This window comes from Eptatretus burgeri, chromosome 13 (genome assembly GCF_056783735.1).
Source record: "Eptatretus burgeri isolate ZD-2024b chromosome 13, Ebu_testis_v1, whole genome shotgun sequence".
NCBI classification, from domain to species: Eukaryota; Metazoa; Chordata; class Myxini; order Myxiniformes; family Myxinidae; genus Eptatretus; species Eptatretus burgeri.
In genome coordinates this window covers 14,512,597-14,531,008 of record NC_140973.1, presented here as the reverse complement: position 1 = coordinate 14,531,008, position 18,412 = coordinate 14,512,597, and the positions used below count along the sequence as shown (strand labels likewise).

The 18,412-nt window shown below is 45.8% G+C and overlaps 1 protein-coding gene across 1 annotated transcript in view; it reads left to right on the top strand.

Annotated features, from left to right (window-relative positions):
- Positions 1-14,842, top strand: part of LOC147013888 (protein YIF1B-B-like) — a 28,334-nt gene extending 13,492 nt beyond the window's left edge. Inside the window, exon 8 of the mRNA XM_085851214.1 lies at positions 13,351-14,842. Within this exon, the coding sequence (XP_085707340.1) occupies positions 13,351-13,506 (156 nt within the window). The 3' untranslated portion in view covers positions 13,507-14,842. The remainder of the gene's footprint in view (positions 1-13,350) is intronic.
- Positions 14,843-18,412: the final 3,570 nt, after the last annotated feature.

Sequence of the window (18,412 nt, the reverse complement as noted above, 5' to 3'; positions counted from 1 at the left end):
AGTACCGTACAAAGGTTCACATTTATTAGTACGGTTCCCTGCTAAAAGAGGGTAGCACCCAACAACAACTGTCATGCCCATTTTGATAACTGTCATTGTAAAAACTAAATTGATACAATCTGAATTTGTCTCGTATTTTAATCTGGAGATTCTATTTTACTAACTACTTCATATAAAGCTTGACAACTAGAAGTCAGGTAGCCTATTGCATGACAAACCTGCACAGCAGAGTGGGAGTGGTGCCCAGCCATGTGCTTCTAATATCTGAAACAATGCAATGGTGCCACCTATTGTCAGTTTAACTAACTAATGAAGTCTCTCAGCCAATACTTCATCTTTATATGCATGGGTGATAAACAGATCAAAGCAGGAAATGTAGGCCTACGTTTGGGGTATATATGATCCCCTAGGAATGCCAGGAAAGGGTTAATAATCATCAACTTTTGGCAAATTGTGTCCAAATCAGCTGTAAAATACTTGCCTTGTGAATAATAATGATGAAAAATAAATGTGATGACTTTTGGTCACAGCTATTTAGAAGTTATCGCAAAAAAATAGTACTTTGGGGCGCATTTGGGTGAAACCGGCATAAAAGGGTTAATATTGCAAATTGCCCAATGGTTACGAACGGTCACCCCCCTGAATCATGAAGAGCTACCCCTAGGCTGCAAGAAACGGCATAGAAAAAACTTTATAGCAAAACCAGCTTCACTAAAATATCTGCCTTTTGCTCCTGGACTAATATGACCCAAAAATGTTTGGACCAAAAACATGTGACCGGAGGGGGAGATGAGAGTTCTTGCAAGGGTTTCTTTCACATTTGCTGCACACCTGGAGCACAGGTAACGGCAACGAGAATTCCCCAACAGTTCTGCATCACATGACAACACTGATTCCAACAGTTATGCATCAGATGGAAACAACAGCCATAATCATTCCCTCCTCCTCCTCCTCCTCCTGGGTTCGGCTGGGAAAAGTTATCTCTCTCCCCCATCTCTCTCCCCCATCTCTCTCCCCCATCTCTCTCCCCCATCTCTCTCCCCCATCTCTCTCCCCCATCTCTCTCCCCCATCTCTCTCCCCCATCTCTCTCCCCCATCTCTCTCCCCCTCTCTCTCCCCTCTCTCTCCCCCTCTCTCTCCCCCTCTCTCTCCCCTCTCTCTCCCCTCTCTCTCCCCCTCTCTCTCCCCCTCTCTCTCCCCCTCTCTCTCCCCCTCTCTCTCCCCCTCTCCCTCCCCCTCTCCGTCCCCCTCTCTCTGTCCCCCTCTCTCTGTCCCCCTCTCTCTGTCCCCCTCTCTCTGTCCCCCTCTCTCTGTCCCCCCTCTCTCTGTCCCCCTCTCTCTGTCCCCCTCTCTCTGTCCCCCTCTCTCTGTCCCCCCTCTCTCTGTCCCCCCTCTCTCTGTCCCCCCTCTCTCTGTCCCCCTCTCTCTGTCCCCCCTCTCTCTGTCCCCCTCTCTCTGTCCCCCCTCTCTCTGTCCCCCCTCTCTCTGTCCCCCTCTCTCTGTCCCCCTCTCTCTGTCCCCCCTCTCTCTGTCCCCCCTCTCTCTGTCCCCCTCTCTCTGTCCCCCTCTCTCTGTCCCCCTCTCTCTGTCCCCCCTCTCTCTGTCCCCCTCTCTCTGTCCCCCTCTCTCTGTCCCCCCTCTCTCTGTCCCCCTCTCTCTCTGTCCCCCTCTCTCTGTCCCCCTCTCTCTGTCCCCCTCTCTCTGTCCCCCTCTCTCTGTCCCCCTCTCTCTGTCCCCCCTCTCTCTGTCCCCCTCTCTCTGTCCCCCTCTCTCTGTCCCCCTCTCTCTGTCCCCCTCTCTCTGTCCCCCCTCTCTCTGTCCCCCCTCTCTCTGTCCCCCCTCTCTCTGTCCCCCTCTCTCTGTCCCCCCTCTCTCTGTCCCCCTCTCTCTGTCCCCCTCTCTCTGTCCCCCTCTCTCTGTCCCCCTCTCTCTGTCCCCCCTCTCTCTGTCCCCCTCTCTCTGTCCCCCTCTCTCTGTCCCCCTCTCTCTGTCCCCCTCTCTCTGTCCCCCCTCTCTCTCTCGCCCCCTCTCTCTCTCGCCCCCTCTCTCTCTCGCCCCCTCTCTCTCTCTCGCCCCCCTCTCTCTCTCTCGCCCCCTCTCTCTCTCTCGCCCCCTCTCTCTCTCTCGCCCCTCTCTCTCTCTCTCGCCCCTCTCTCTCTCTCGCCCCTCTCTCTCTCTCTCGCCCCCTCTCTCTCTCTCGCCCCCTCTCTCTCTCTCGCCCCCTCTCTCTCTCTCGCCCCCCTCTCTCTCTCTCGCCCCCCTCTCTCTCTCTCGCCCCCTCTCTCTCTCTCTCCCTCTCTCTCGCCCTCTCTCTCGCCCCTCTCTCTCGCCCCTCTCTCTCCCCGTCTCTCTCTCTCTCTCTCTCTCTCTCTCTCTCTCCCCTAGTCTCACCCCTCCTCTATTCCCCCTCCCCTCTCCCACCTCCTCTCTCGCCCCCTCTCTTGCCCCCCTCTATCCCCCCTAGTCTAGCCCTTCCTCTCTCCCCCTCCTCTCTCGCCCCCACTCTCATCCCCTCTCTCGCCCCCCTCTCTCGCCCCTCTCTCGCCCCCTCTCTCTCTCGCCCCCACTCTCTCGCCCCCTCTAAACCCCCTAGTCTCGCTCTTCCTCTCTCGCCCCCACTCTCATCCCCTCTCTCCTGTCCCCCCTCTCTTGCCCCCCTCTATCCCCCCTAGTCCCGCCCTTCCTCTCTCCCCCTCCTCTCTCGCCCCTCTCTCCCCCTCTCTCGCCCCCCTCTATCCCCCTAGTCTCGCCCTTGCTCTCTCCCCCTCCTCTCTCGCCCCCACTTTCATCCCCCCTCTCCCGTCCCCCTCTCTCGCAGATATTGGTCGACAGATAAATGGCCGTAACTTTGGAACTGCTCGTCTGATTAATATCAAACCTCAAAGGCACATTCGCGAGTCCCCAGCAATATTCCTGGCAAGTTTCAATCAGATCGGACCGTCAATCGTGCAAACTAAATAAAAATAATAAATAAACATTAATTGTGACGTCATTCATGATGTCATAGCACCGTGTCTTGTCATTGGTCGACAGATAAATGGCCGTAACTTGGGAACCGCTTATCCGATTGATATCAAACCTCGAAAAGGCACATCTGTGGGGCCCCGGCAATATTCCTGGCAAGTTTCAATCAGATCGGACCGGCGGTCGCAGACAGACAGACACAGACAGACAAACACACACACATTGCTGGAATTATAGATAGATTAACATGGCGAAAAACCCCTTCAGGAGAGGGGATATTATCGTATTAATATTGTTTCGTAATAACATTCATAGTATGCTATTATCATGAGTGTTGTTTTTACTTTTTTTTAGTAGAAGCGGCCTTTGAAAAATGCCACGATTAGTTGTCGTAACATGGATATAAGTTTACACCTGAACACGGATTTCGCCCAAGGTGGAAAACACCCTTGGGGTGGAGGGTAGGGGGGAATTAGTTGCCACAACCTCCATCGTGTGACCCTTAGTCCTCCTGTCAAGTTTGGTTGAGATTGGATCAATAATGACCGAGTGTATCGAGGTCAAAAAAAACCAGACACACAGGCACACATTGCGTAATGTAGTATGATGTCATTAACATTCGTGAATGTTTGAAATTGCAAAATGTAATTGCTGAAGTTATCAGCAGGTAGCACTGGGTTACATGTCACCAGTGGAGATTGGGACCACACCCTGTGCATAGCGTTGGTGCTGCTTAAACAGTCTCCTTGGCTATTGTGCACACTCCTGGACGGGTCGCCAATCCGACACAGGATACCAGCATGCTGGCACTCATTTTGTCGACCTCTGAAGGATGGCAGGGCGAGTTAACCCCACCTGGTATTAATTCAACAGCTGAGCGGGATTTGAATTCAGGACCCTGGGGTCCAAAGCCCGCCACCTTAACCATTAAGCCAACACCAGGCATGTTTGTAGATGTTACCAGTGGCAGTCAAGAAGCCTGACTGACCAGAGTTAGGTATGGGTGGGTACTCTGCTTGTATAACACATAATTATTGTTGTTGTTGTTTATGATGCTTCTTCCATGTGCATTATGCTTTATTCGAAAGGGTTCCTGCTGTTGCTGAGTAATAAAAATGTTACCATTGGAACATGACATAGACATAAAGTTCCAAATCCAGATTCTCCTTATCCTTCTCCCTCCTCCTCCTCCTTCTCCTTCTGCATTTTTGTGAGAAAATGTACACAAATTTTCGTTCCAAATAAATAGATTATTAGCTTTCCAACAGTACCATTTTTATTATTCAACAACGGCAGGAACCGTTTAGAATAACCCATGATGGACAAACATGTGGCCGGACAAACACTGCTCCCTTTACTCATAGATCCACATATAATGAAGGTATAAACTGTTTGGCAATGATTTTTTTGCTTGATCCCAATTACTGCACCTGGCATATATTGGAGGGAAGTGGGGAGGTGGGAGATTCTTTTTTCAACACAATTTGGGGAGGGGGGGGGAGGGGCTTTTGGAGAAAATACGGTGATTGCGCGTTGGTAGGTCAGCTGCAGGATGTAGATTGGTCTATTCGTCACGAAGTAGCTGGTCAGGCCTGACATTCATTCGGGGTCATTCCGTGCCAACTCACCTAAGGCTCCCCAGGTCACCTCTTCACATTTTGCTGGAAAAATTCTTAAATGTAGATCTATATGGCTCTACCCACCATGCAAAAGATTAACTTTCGATTCCTCATAGTTTAAAAATATCTATCTCTAGAGACCTTTGAAATTTGGACCTAAAAATGCCAAATGTGAAAAACGCATTTTTTTCCCCAACTTCAGTGGCTTATAATTAACCTCTGCCATCAAAGATCGGAGGTTACTGTTTTCACCCCTTTCTGTTTGTTCGTTTGTTTGTTTGTGAACAGTATTACGGAAAAAAAACTCCTCGACGGATTTCGACGAAACTTGGTGGGGGGGGGGTTAGGTATGGTCCAAGGATCATGCCATTAGATTTTGGACTTGGTCCAAAATCCAATATGGCCGCTATGGTGGCCATTTTAAAAAAATATTTGAATTTTTTTTTTTGCATTTCTTCATATTTTAAGTGATTTCCAACCCCCCCCCAAAAAAAATTGTTAGAGAAAAAAAAAAATTTTTGCAACTTTTTTTTCAACAAAATTTCGATTTTTTATTTTTTTTTATTTTTTATTTTTTTGCATTTCTACATGTTATAAGTAATTTCCAACAAAAAACATGCCAAAACTATAATTGCGACTGATTTTGGAACTTCAGGTGGATATACCCACGTAAAATCAATTTGTCTCAAGGAATCTAGTTATGATGAACGAATTGAGTATGTAAAAGGGAAAGTTGCAAACTATAACTCTGTGAGCACTGTTGACGTCAAATTGAATGAATAGGATATCAGGTTCACTTGAGTAACCTCGCAGTATTGGCGGCGGAGGTTTTGCACTCTACTGAGTGCTCCCCCTCTAGTTTTATAATGGACTCCTCTAGAAAGCGAAGATTGCAAATATTTACTAATTGGCATCCAAATTTTTCAATTATGGCATCAGATAGCTTCTGGGATGCATATTTCTCACTCTATAGGAAGCTAAAAATGGCTTTTTGGCCAAAACGAGCTAAAATAAGGTGAAACTATAGGAGCCTTCCTGAAAATATGGAACAACTTAGAATTTTTTCCTCATAACACAGTGATTATAGGGTCATTATCTCTCCATAGATACATTTTGCTGGGATAATACTGTTACGGTTGTGGAAATTCACAGATCACCATTCAGGTTCCCCGAAGATCAGTTATGTCGATAAGTGTGTGTCCAGATTAGATTTCCCCACCAATGTCTAACGGGCATTATTCATGTGCCGGGCTGTGAACCTTTGAGGTGGTGTTATTCTTTCCTATCGTTATTTTAAACAACATCTCCTCACCACCTTCGCCACAACCACCAACATCTCCTCGCCATCATCTCCACAAACACCACCATCTTTTCCCCAACAAACGAACAACGTCTCCTCACCTTCATCTCCACAAACGCCACCATTTTTCTGCCAGCAAATGCATCCACAGACGAACGGTATCTCCACCGACAAACGCGAGGACTCCCTCATTGGAGCGAAAGCCGGTGATTTCTACCACGTCCGCGTTGTCCGCGTTTGACGGCAAGATCGGATCAGAATGACAAAAGGGGCGGAGCCAGCGTGGGGTGAAGGGTCAGAGGTGAAAGACCAAACACTACCCCCCGAACCCGATAAAAGGCCGGGCTGAAACTCCGAGACATGAATTGAGTTGGGGACGGAGTTGGGTTGAGTCGGCAGTCTGGAGTCTGCAGTTCGGAGTTTGGAGCCTGGAGTACAGCCAAGCCTGCAGTGCCATGCAGAGTTGTGGATCGTTGGAGGCAGCCGGAGAGAGGTCGCCAGCCGGACAGAAGTCGCCAGCCAGCGACATAACGGTCCGAGGTGATCGGGCCCCGGGACGGTCCGAGCGATCTGAGGAGTGAGCGAGCTCTTAAGAGAGCATCAACTCTAAAAGAGCAAGGCCCGTTCGCTCCTCTGAGGCGTCGTCGGCCAGGCCCGATCAACCAGGCCGCACAGCAAGGCCTGGATCAACCGAGTTGCCGTTACACCAGCTGCCGTGTTGACGCAGAGACACCGAGGGTTGTCGAACCAGGGCCCAGCGAGTCACCATGAGGGTGGCAGGTAACCTGCCCGGCCTCTCAGAGCCTTGCGGTCATCCTGGCTCTGAGGAACATTAAAGGCCTATGGGCCCAGTTCTCCCTGTTCTTTTCTGGGGTTTTTGCATGGAAGTCTGTGGCGCCTTGTCCGTTAAGTAGTGAATTGTTATAAGTGCATGTAAATCATAGATAGATCGGCTGTAGGTCTTTTTGCTCGCGTCTTGTCCCCTACCCCCATTCATTGCCGTTCATTGCTTGCATACGTGTATAAATAAATGTCCTTATTGTTTGAATATTCACCTGCTCGTTGCGTCCCTTCCTCCATTGAACTGCCGTAATTGCGTTCGGAATAATAGCTGGTTTTTAACACCGATAAGATAATCGGGTCCGACGGGGCTTGTCGATTGCAAACTGAGCGAGCTGCTTAAAGTGGCTCGTGTCCGTACGGGTCCCGTTGAGGTGTAAATCCCCGGCATTTCTGTCTGCGCGAATATTTGGTAAATCGACAGTTCGGCGATCAACCCTGTCGCGCGTGGACAGAAGAGTTGGCTGATTTATGATGTGGTTAACAACATCCGTAGCTGGGTTTTGGCGTTGATCCGAAAAGCTGCGACTGGATTGCTATGTTCGGTGGGCGCACGTGGCCGCAATTAGCTACAGGCATTAGCCCGCACACCGGGGTGGCGAGAATCCACAACAATACAGTTATGTGATGAATTATAAAAGTTTTAACATAAGCCCTTGCCTCCGAGGGCTCCAAAATGGACCAATTTTTCCCCTGCTTTGACCATGTGGCTAGGGGTTTGGGATCTTAATTTTTTTTTTCTAAAGATTGCCTCATATAAGATGTGTCTACTGACCGAATAATTTTATCTAACGCCCATGGCTTCATATTAAAATAATTTTTTATTTACATGCACGTTTTTAAAAATAGTTATTCACTTTTTTCATATTCGGAAGTTTATAAATCTTAAATGGATCCAGGAAAGAGTTACTGCAGAATTTTATAAACTGGTATACAAAATTTCAGATTGTGGCATCAGAATGTCTCGAGAAAGCACATACTTCTAGTTTTAGGAAGCCAAATATGGCAATTTGGCCCACTTGGTACAAAACAAGGTGAACTTGCAGGGGTGCGCATGAGGTTAAATTATGCTTCTTATTAGACATTAGTGATAAGGATGTTATTTATTCATAAATACATGCTAATGATTACTTTCGTTAGTGATTGCAAATTATAAATTAGAACAAATTTGATTAGTTGAGTGGCAGCTTTTTTATTTACAGATATACAGAGACAATGAATATTAGTAATTTTTATACCTTAGAAAACTCTTTAATGACCTTTCATCTTTCATGATTATCTAGCACTTAGAGGCACAGAATTTTACATTTTAGTAAACAGGTCTTGAACATGCTTAAAGTCATGCTGTGACAGTTGGTACTGATGCCCACCAGATTTTATGTCAGGGGCCTCAACCACACAAAGAATGTCGAGTAATGGCACCCAGCATTGGTCTTTTTTTTTTTCTGGAGACCATGACAATGTGTTACCCCTTCCTTGCTTCATGAAGTTCACAAACACATCATTTTCATCATCATTTCTTGTGACAATGTTCCCAATGTACCATTTTCTGTCATAAACACAAGCAATATATTTCCCAGCCTGGTATTATACATCCAGGTCAGTTAGGGTTGGGACTCATAACTGGGACAGATGAGCTTGTGTGGTTTCTGGTCCTGTGCATACTGTTGATACAGCATCAGAAGAAACCCTTCTCATCTCCAGACGTGTTGAGGAGATTGGCAGGAAACCATGGTGTGACCGTGTACCAGCAATGGTTGTTGCTGCTCTGAAGCACTTCTCAAGATCATACTCCATTGCATTTTGTTGGATTTCTTGTGATGTCACAAAGAAGAATTTGATCCCTTCTATATTCTTCTCTTCCCACTGGAAGATCTCTTCAGCTGTCAGAATCTGATTCTGTAGAGTGGCCTGAAAACTTGCCCTTGCAACAAGGTGCTTCACAGTTCCTCCAATCCCATCCCATTACTCTATCTAGTGGTGTATGTCATAACTAATGACTTAAAATAGAGAACTGTAGGACATGTTTTAAAAATTAAAACCCAAGCATATGTTTGGATTATCATTACAAGAATTAATTTTTTGAATAAAAAAATGTACTTATAATTATTAATTTATGAGAAGAATAATCTAAGTTGTTACATAACCTCAGTTTATGCCCCCTGCATATTCACCATTTTTGGTCAAAGTGGAATTTTCAACTTCCTACAGATAGAAACATATGCATTTATCAGGCATTCTGAAAACAGATCCTTAAATTTCATATGCCAGTTTATAAATATCTGCAGTATCACTTTGCTAGAGTGTTCAGTTTCAGATTTATAAGCTCATGAATATGAAAAAAGTGGATAATTATAAAAAAACGTGCATGTAAATAAAAATTTATTTTAATACGAGGTGAATGCACCTGGCACTGCCCGGGTTCTTTTTGAATGAATTTAATCTTCTATACATATGTATGACGCGAGCACAGTAACAGTTCCCTATTGGGCCATGGCAGTCATAAGCTAAGGGGGTTGGTGAGGGGGAAACACACCCCTTTCCCCCCCCACTCTCCCCCCCCGGCCGAAGGGCCTTGCCACAGAGCCTATAACCTTCCCGGGGCCCTTCCCAACATTTTTTGCTTCAGTGGTTAGCTCCTATCTTTCACCTTTCAGGAGATTAGCGCGTGCAGACAAACAAACAAACAGACAAACAAAAACGAAAAATCGTATTGTTGCGAATTCGCACCCGCCGGCGTGCGGACGGCCACGTAACTCGAATCGCGGCACGTCGCCCACCGGACGGACAATTCTGTCATGACCATCTCGGAACAACGCCGGGAGCTAGTCACGGGTGGGGTTTTAACCTCACCACGATCGTGCCAATTGCCCACCCGCGCAGGATAGGGTTGCTCGCCAAATTCGATCTACCTAAGTACCTGCGCGAATGGTCGACCGGGCGATCGTACCATGCCACAGGCCGACTCCGGACACGAACTGCTTAAGCGGTCCGTTCCGTGCTACAGTGATAACAGAGCGGTGTTATCGTCGGCCTTGATGGTTCCGATTAATTACCGGGATGTTGTACCCACTACGAACCCCTTACGTGATGCGAGATGGAGGGTCAATAAAGAGGAAAAGAGACGAAGCAGAGCGGGAACAGTTCAACAAGCAAGGACTTTATTATGTGACACATGGAAAGCACGTATATACAGCCATACACAATCAAAATGCACATAAAGCAAATGTAAGAGTTAAAACCGACTACGCGCACACACGGCAACACTTATACAGTTTTACTTCACAGACGCACCAACACACATTTACACAAAAGCGAAGGAAAGAAGCCACCCTCACAGACAAGGAGGCAGACAGGCCTGTAGGCCAAATGTGCGCGTGACCTGGAGGAGCAGCCAGGTCCGCGAGACCGGGGAGGTCTTACCCGCGTCCTCGTGACGCGTTGGCTGGCAAGCCGCAAATGTGGCTGCGCCGCTGTGCCCCGACTCCGTGCCCCTTGGTGGGTTTCGTTGGCACCACGTTTGGGGTGGGGTGGGAACGGGGCCCCCTTTTGCACTATCTCAGCGCGGGGGAAAGGGGGAATTGTTGATGCCCTGGGGGAGGGGAGTGGCTGGCTGGCTTTGGTCGCGCGATGAGACGAGCGATCCCCCACACCGCAACCTCGTCGCCGACCGCCGTCCTTCTTTCCTCAGACCCGAGCTCCCTTGCTTGCAGTTCCACCGCGCGTACTCAACTCCGCCAACACAACGCTCCTTGTCCCCAAGAGCAACCTCTCGACGACACTCGCCAAGCAACTCCAAAACCCAACTCTCTCGATTCGCCTTGCGCTCGCCTTTTTATAGGCGGCAGGAGCAGCCAATATGCAAATTTTAGGATCAGAACGCGATTGGAGGCGGGGCCACGCCGCCCCCCCTGGTGAGCCATTGGTCGGGCAAAAATGGGCGTGAACCTCTCCTGATCCTAAAATTTGCATATACGGACTTCACATACACACGCTTGAAGGCGGGGCCAAGCCGCTCCGCGCTCGCCAATTGGACGGAGGAGAAGTGGGCGTGAAGCGTTTCTGATCCGAATTTTCCCCTCGGAAAGGCTGCCATTCGCGCTCGTGGCTCGGTGCGTTCGGCACCAATTGCCGAACCGGCCCGAGACAGCCCGACGTTCAGTGTTCACAGGTGGTGCTGGAATGGCCGTGGAAGCGATTATGTGGGATGAATTCGTAAATGATGAAGGTAAAGGCGAAGGTGGTGGAGGGTTGGCGTTGTGGTTGTTGTCTGCGGGTTGGAGCGTGGTTGAAGTTGGTGATGATAGCTGGCGTGGTGGTTAAGGTGGTTGTTGAGTGATGGCGGTTGAGACGTGGTTGGTTCAAAATAACGACAGAAAAGAAAAAATGGCTAACTCAAAGCGTCGCAGCCCGGATGAATCACATAAATTCCCTCTATACAATAGGTTTGGGCTAACTACACAAGTACTTGCAGAGATATCTTACCTGAGGGCCCTTTATGGTGTAATGCGAATTTCCACAGCCGTAACAATATGTTAGATATATTGTATATGGCGTTGGCCCCATGTCAATCGGCTGAACTTGAAAAATTAACGTTACGAAATCAGGTGATGATGTCATAATTCAGAAACCGGAAGTCGGAGGTACAATTATTTTACATCAGGACACTCCCGGGTACATGTTCTGTCAGCATGTGCAGTTTGGTGAGGATCAGTCCAGTACTTTTCGCGTGCATAGGTCACAGAGAAACACACACACACTTTCAACTTTATATATATATATATACATATATATATATATATATATATATATATATATATATATATATATATATATATATATATATATATATATATATATATATATATATATATATATATATATATACATATATATATATATATATATATAGATGAAGCCATGGGCATTAGATAAAATTATTCGGTCAGTAGACACATCTTATATGAGGCAATCTTTAGAAAAAAAATTAAGATCCTAAACCCCGAACCACCTGGTCAAACCAGGGGACAAAATTTGTCCATTTTAGAGCCCTCGGAGGCAAGGGCTATGGTAAAACCTTTATAATTCATCACCTAACTGTATTATCCCAACAAAAATGTATCTATGGATAGATAATGACCCTATAATCACTGCTATGAGGAAAAAATTCTAAGTTGTTCCATATTTTCAGGAGGGCTACTATAGTTTCACCTTATTTTAGCTCATTTTGGCCCAAAAGCAATTTTTAGTTTCCTATAGAGTGAGAAATATGCATCCCAGAGGCTATCTGATGCCATAATTGAAAAATTTGGATGCCAATTAGTAAATATTTGCAATATTAACTTTCTAGAGGAGTCCATTATAAAATTATAAGCCCCTGAAGTTGAAAAAAAATGTGTTTTTCACATTTTGCATTTTTTTTGGGCAAAATTTCAAAGGTCTCTAGAGATAGATATTTTTTAAACTATGAGGAATTGAAAGCTAATCTTTTGCATGGTGGGTAGAGCCATATAGATCTACATTTAATAATTTTTCCAGCAAAATCTGAGGAGGTGACCTGGGGAGGTTTTTGAAATTTAGGTGAGTTGGCACGGAATGACCCTTCAGGCTGATTTTGCAGAAATTTGTCATTTGTTTAAGGGTGCCACTCCGAGCTCACCTATTCTTCATGAAAGACACCATGAGATCTTTAACATCCACCATATAATACTAGTAGACGGGACACCCAGCATTATATCCACCCGAGGAACGGCACCCTTTATGATGCAATGCCGTACGAGCGAAGCACCAATCTGACAGTTTAGAGTCGGTTGAGAATTGAAACCAGACTCAACAACTCGGAGGCTCTGAGGCTGTATTAGCCCTGTGCCCTCTCGGCGGATTTGCACAGGATGGAAGTACAAGCTCAAAATTGGAACACCTGTGGATTGGCAAATAAATATAGCAGACCACTGCTGCTACAGGTGCCTAGCAGGTGTCTACCTTTCATAAACAATACCCTACCTGCCTCAGTGTTTGAGTTTGGGGGGAAAAACTGAATGCATTTGGGTTGGGGAGGTTGTTTTTATCAATGCTTTTGATGATGGAAATCAAGACTCATTCAATAGTGAGTTGATGGTAGACTTGAATCGATCAATCCCATCCATCCATCAGGACCATACTCTGTGCAGAGCGTTGGTGCTGCCCAAGTAGTCTCCTTGGCTATTGGACACAATCCTGGACGGGTCGCCACTCCGACAGGATACCAGCAAGCTGGCATTCATTTTGCCGACCTCAGAAGGATGACAGGCAGAGTCAGCCCGACCTGGTATTCATTTAACAGATGAGTGGGATTTGAACTCAGGATCTTGGGATCCCAAGCTCACCACCCTAACCATTAAGCCACCACCAGGCATAATCGACCAATCACGGTGTCAAAAAGTTTCCAGTGATATATACAAATGAAAATATCAGAGCGGTCAGTGAACCTGCTGATCCATCGCCTGTGTTCCGAGATGTTTGCCAATTAAGCTTATTGAAATAAAAGAAAAATCAGGCTAGTAGTAGTAGTAATAGTAGTAGTAGTACCCAATGGACCAGCAAATGTGTGGCCTTTGAAACGTGTGTGTGTGTGTGTATTCCCCTAGATTCGTACGCTGCGTTTGAAGATCCTGGCAGATGTGGCTGCTGAAGGCTGCATGGTGCACTCTGGTAAAAACCAGCTGCGCATGTACTTGACGGCGGCCGTAGCCTGTGTCCAACCGCTCTTCATGTATTGGCTTTCTTACCAACTTGTCCGATAGGCGACTCGCAGTACTGGGATCCAAGCATAATCTCATGGTTACCTTCTCCTGAAAACTTGCTCTCTTTAACTGATACACACACACACACTTTTATGTGTACGGTAGTGCTGTGTTCGGTCTTATTTCAAAGCAGGGATCGGTTGGCTGTTGTTAAAAATAAAATAAAATAATTTGTCTGTCAAGCCTGGCCAGCTGCTTCGTTTGTCTAAGTATTAAGCAATATATATACATAGATTTTTTTTTTTTTTTTGCCAGGTATCTATTTCCACCACTCTTCCTTGGCTGGGCCAACTGTTTGAGTAGAATATTGTCTTTGAAAGAAGAGCCAGATTGGTTGGCTTGCCATGAATAATCTGACTTTGCATCGGAGGAATATCTACAGGGCCCACTGAGCTTGTTGCGGTGGAATCGAACGGCAAATATTTTTGCAATATTTTTGTTCAGCATTGCTATGACTGCAAATGCCATTTTGTAATACACTAGAATTTCTACAAGTATTTGTGATGATATTTACTGAGATGCATCCTGTGATTTGGGGGGGGGGAAAAACACCCCACGAAAACTCCTTTGGGGCATCATTCCGAAACTATTGTGTCAGATTTTTGACGTTTTGTGGAATTATCTACTGAACAATAATTGGGGAACAGACGCAATCCCAGGATTCTTTACTTGGACCTTCACCGTGCCTCAGCACGTGAACCCCGTCTCTGTTACGTCAGACCGAAGTCTCATTGGTCGAAGTTGCACGTATGTGCGTGGATCAACGTCCATCTCGCATCTGTGTATCAAACTCTCCCTGTTCCATTCTAGATTTTTGATTTCCTTTAAGGGTGAAATTGAAGCGTCACCATCGATCGTCTTGCCACGACGGCGTTGTTGCCGAGTTCAGCTTTTACTCGGCCTCACCTTAAGCGACCGCTTGCAGCTTACTACAGCGACCACACCGTTTGCTCCAGGTTTCTATCCACAGGTGAATGCGGTACTTTTTTTTCTTCTTCTTCTTTGATTAATAACCTTGCTTTCTATGTTAGTGTTGTACACAAGCAGTGAACAATAGTGAAATGATTCTCCGATTGTTTAACTCAGAATGGTTTAAAGGACTGCAGACACATTCGTACTATATCTCGAAATCGCATTTTCTGCACGAATGGGATTCGGTGGAAGGTGATTGGTTGACGTGTGCGAAGATTGCCCTTTCGTTGCATCTTAAATGACACGTGTGTTTGACACCGACACTGCCACATACTCTACAATGTTTAAATTTTTATTTTTCCCATGACTTGTACACTTTTGTACAACTTACGCTGCTTGAAATAAACACGTTTTGTCCACAGTCGATGAGGTTGCAACAACACAACGAACAAACTATTAATGAAAAATTATTTTTGATAAATCTTCGTCAGTTTCTGTGCAGCACGTAGCTGCTGGTTTGCATCATTGTGAGGGGACGTGGGTGTGCTGTTGTCGCAGTGCCGCATGTAGGTTTGAGCAGTAATTTGGAACTTGCTTTGGGTGCTGGCAATAACTCATCTACTCTTTGCAAAAGAGACTGAGTGATCTTTAAAATCCGTCAGCCAATGTTAACAGATGGGACACTGAGCTTAACGTCCTTCCCATGGATGGCGCATGCATTGATGGCTCAAACTTGAATGTCTTTTGTATGCAGCACATTTCTGTCTGACATTTCACTCGAGCAGATTGGCAGAGACTACAAACGGCCATCTCTCTTCAGGACTGGTCTCCCATGGTTACTCAGCCTGCGAATTCTTCCACAGAAACCTGTTCTCTCTCATGCACAGATTCATCCCATCTCGTCTTCAATTATCCTACCCTTCTTCTCACCCATGGTAAAATTAATCCTGTGGTGAGGCAGTTGCTCTGAAACACCTTGCCTTCTCTTCTTGGAAGGTAAATCTTACCGAAGGCAATCTTTGTATTTCAAAAAGTCTGCCACAAGTGTGTGTCCACTCTCAGGATAGCCAGAAAACAATATCTGTCCAACGTCAAAAATGAACATTCAAACTTGACTCCCTCCTCTAAAACCTGGTGGTGCCTTGTCAGATCTGTCTCTGGTGTATGCTCCCCTTCCATCCTTTCCCTCACTTCAAATGGCACCACAGCAAACTCTGCTCGTGAGAAGGCCGAATGCCTCAATTCTGTGTTTGCTTCCAAATCTTGTGTCCCCAACCCCTCACTCGCGGAAACCATCCTTCCCAGTCGTACCCAAATGCTCCTGGGCTCTGTGTCTTTTGCATTTGAGAAGGTAGAGAAGGTTCTTTCAACCCTCGACTCTGACTCAGACGGCATCAGCTCCCATGTCCTAAAAACCTACTCTGCTGCCTTCGCGATGAAGAAAAAAATGAATTCAGGACTAATCGCGATCAGGCACATCTTCTCTCTCTGCCCTTTTCACCCTGTCATTTGCGCTTGGCCATCTTCCATCTGCTTGGAAATCTGGCAACACCACTGCATTACATAAACTAGAAGAGCACTCGGTAGAGCACATACTTCTGCCACGCAATGCCTGATCCAATAGAACATATCAGGCCCAATACATTTTTGAGATATCATGCAATATATTGTTTTTAGCCCCATCTCTGGTGAAGAATTACTTTCAAAGTTAAAATAACTCGTATTCGGATCTTCACCAAAATCTAATCAATTCGTCCTTGTCACACAACCAACCTACCCACCAAATTTCATCCGAATCCATGCACAACTTTTTGAGATATTCTGCACACAAAACAAACTAACAAACAGAGGTGAAAACATAACCTCCTTCCACCTTCGGTGGTGGAGGTAAAAAGGTGCAAAAACTGATCTTCTCAACTACAGACCAATGAGCTTACTTCCAATCATCAGCAACGTCATGGAATCCATCATCGCAGTTGATATGACATCTTTCCTTTTCTCCAATAACCTCATTGCAGATCACCAATTTGATTTCAGATGAGGTCACTCCACCTTGAACATGCTGCTTCTACTCACCCAACAATGAATGGAGGCCCTCAATGTTCGACATGACATCAGGGCCGTCTCTGGACATATCTCATGCTTTTGTACAGTCTGGCATCCTGCCTTGCTCTTTAAACTGTCTGCCTGTGGCATGCAAGGCCAACTCCACCCATGGCTTTGTGACTTCCTCTGCTCTCGTAGTCAACATGTGGCACTCAACAGAATCCTTTCATCTCTTCTCCCTGTCAAGGCTGGTATGCCCCATGGCAGTGTTCTGGGCCCAGTCCTTTTCCTGATCTTCATCAATGATCTGATTCCAGAAAATCCCCTTTATATATTTACTAATGACTCCACCCTCTGTCGTGACATCCCTCATCCTTCAGACAAACAGGCTGCAGCTTCTTCCCTCTCTTCAGACCTTCAAAAAATAAAAAATAAATAAATATCACAAGCTGGTAAAGCACTTGGAATATGTCAATCAATCCTGACAAATCTCACACACTCACTATCTCTCTCCGAAAGGACCATCTGACAAGCATTCCCATAGACTTTCTGAACAATCCTCATGAGGAGGTTCAGTCATTCAAACTCCTGAGTCTCACTTTCAGCCATGATCTTTCTTGGGCAAACCACATTTCAAAATTGGCCTCCAAAGCCAGCCACCAACTGGGCATCCTCCATCGTACAAAGTCCTTCTTTGGCACACCTGAACTCCTATCCACATACAAGGCTTTCATCCGCATATTGATGGAGTACTGCTCTCCACTTTGGGATGGCTCCCTTATCTCACATCTTGCTCAGCTTGATGCAATGGAAACGAAGGCCTTCAAGATCATTGGAATCTCTCATGCTGAAGCTGAGTCTCTGGGTCTATCGCTTGCAGATTGCAGACATTCTCTCTCTCTCTCCTCTCCTCTTCTCTTCTCTCTCCCCCCCCCTCTGTTCCCTCCCAGGTTTCTGCATGGCACATATGACCTGCCAGTAACCCCATTCTCGTGAAACTCCTCAAATCCAGACTCACTGCTTACCTGCTCTCATTAACCTCCGCCATCTTCGAAGATGGATGGAGGTTACTGTTTTCACCCCTTTCCGTTTGTTTGTTTGTGAACAGTATTACGGAAAAATTCCTCGACGGATTTCGACGAAACTTGGTGGGGGGGGGGGGTTAGGTATGGTCCAAGGATCATGCCATTAAATTTTGGACTTGGTCCCCCCGCCCCCAAAAAAAATTGTTAGAGAAATTTTTTTTTTTTTTGCATTTCTACATGTTTTAAGTGATTTCCAACCACCCCCCAAATTGTTACCCCCCCCCCCCAAAAAAAGAATTTTTTTTTGCATTTCTACATGTTTTAAGTGATTTCCAACCCCCCCAAAAAATTGTTAGAGAAACATTTTTTTTCTTGCATTTCTATGTTTTAATTGATTTCCAACCCCCTCCCCAAAAAAAATTGAGAATTTTTTTTTTTGCATTTCTACATGTTTTAAGTGATTTCCAACCCCCCTAAAAAATTTGTTAGAGAAAAAAAAAATTTTTGCAACTTTTTTTTCAACAAAATTTCGATTTCTTTTTTTTTGCATTTCTCCATGTTTTAAGTGATTTCCAACCCCCCCCCCCCCAAAAAAAAAATGTTGGAGAAAAGAACTATAACTGTCAACACTTGACATATTTAATGAATAAGATATAAGGTTCACTTGACTGACCCAGCAGTATTGGTGGCGGAGGTTTTGCACTCTACCGAGTGCTCCCCCTCTAGTTCGTTCCTGTTTTTTTCCCCACACCTTTGGACCCAACTTCCTCAGTCTTTTCAATATCATTCTTCCCTCCAGGTTTTCAAAACAGCTGTTCACCACCACCACCACCTATCTTCCTCCATCCTAAACCACGATCTTTTCTACCCCCGTTAATCCACCCAAAACCCACCTCCTTCACATTCCCTGCCTTCCTTCCAAA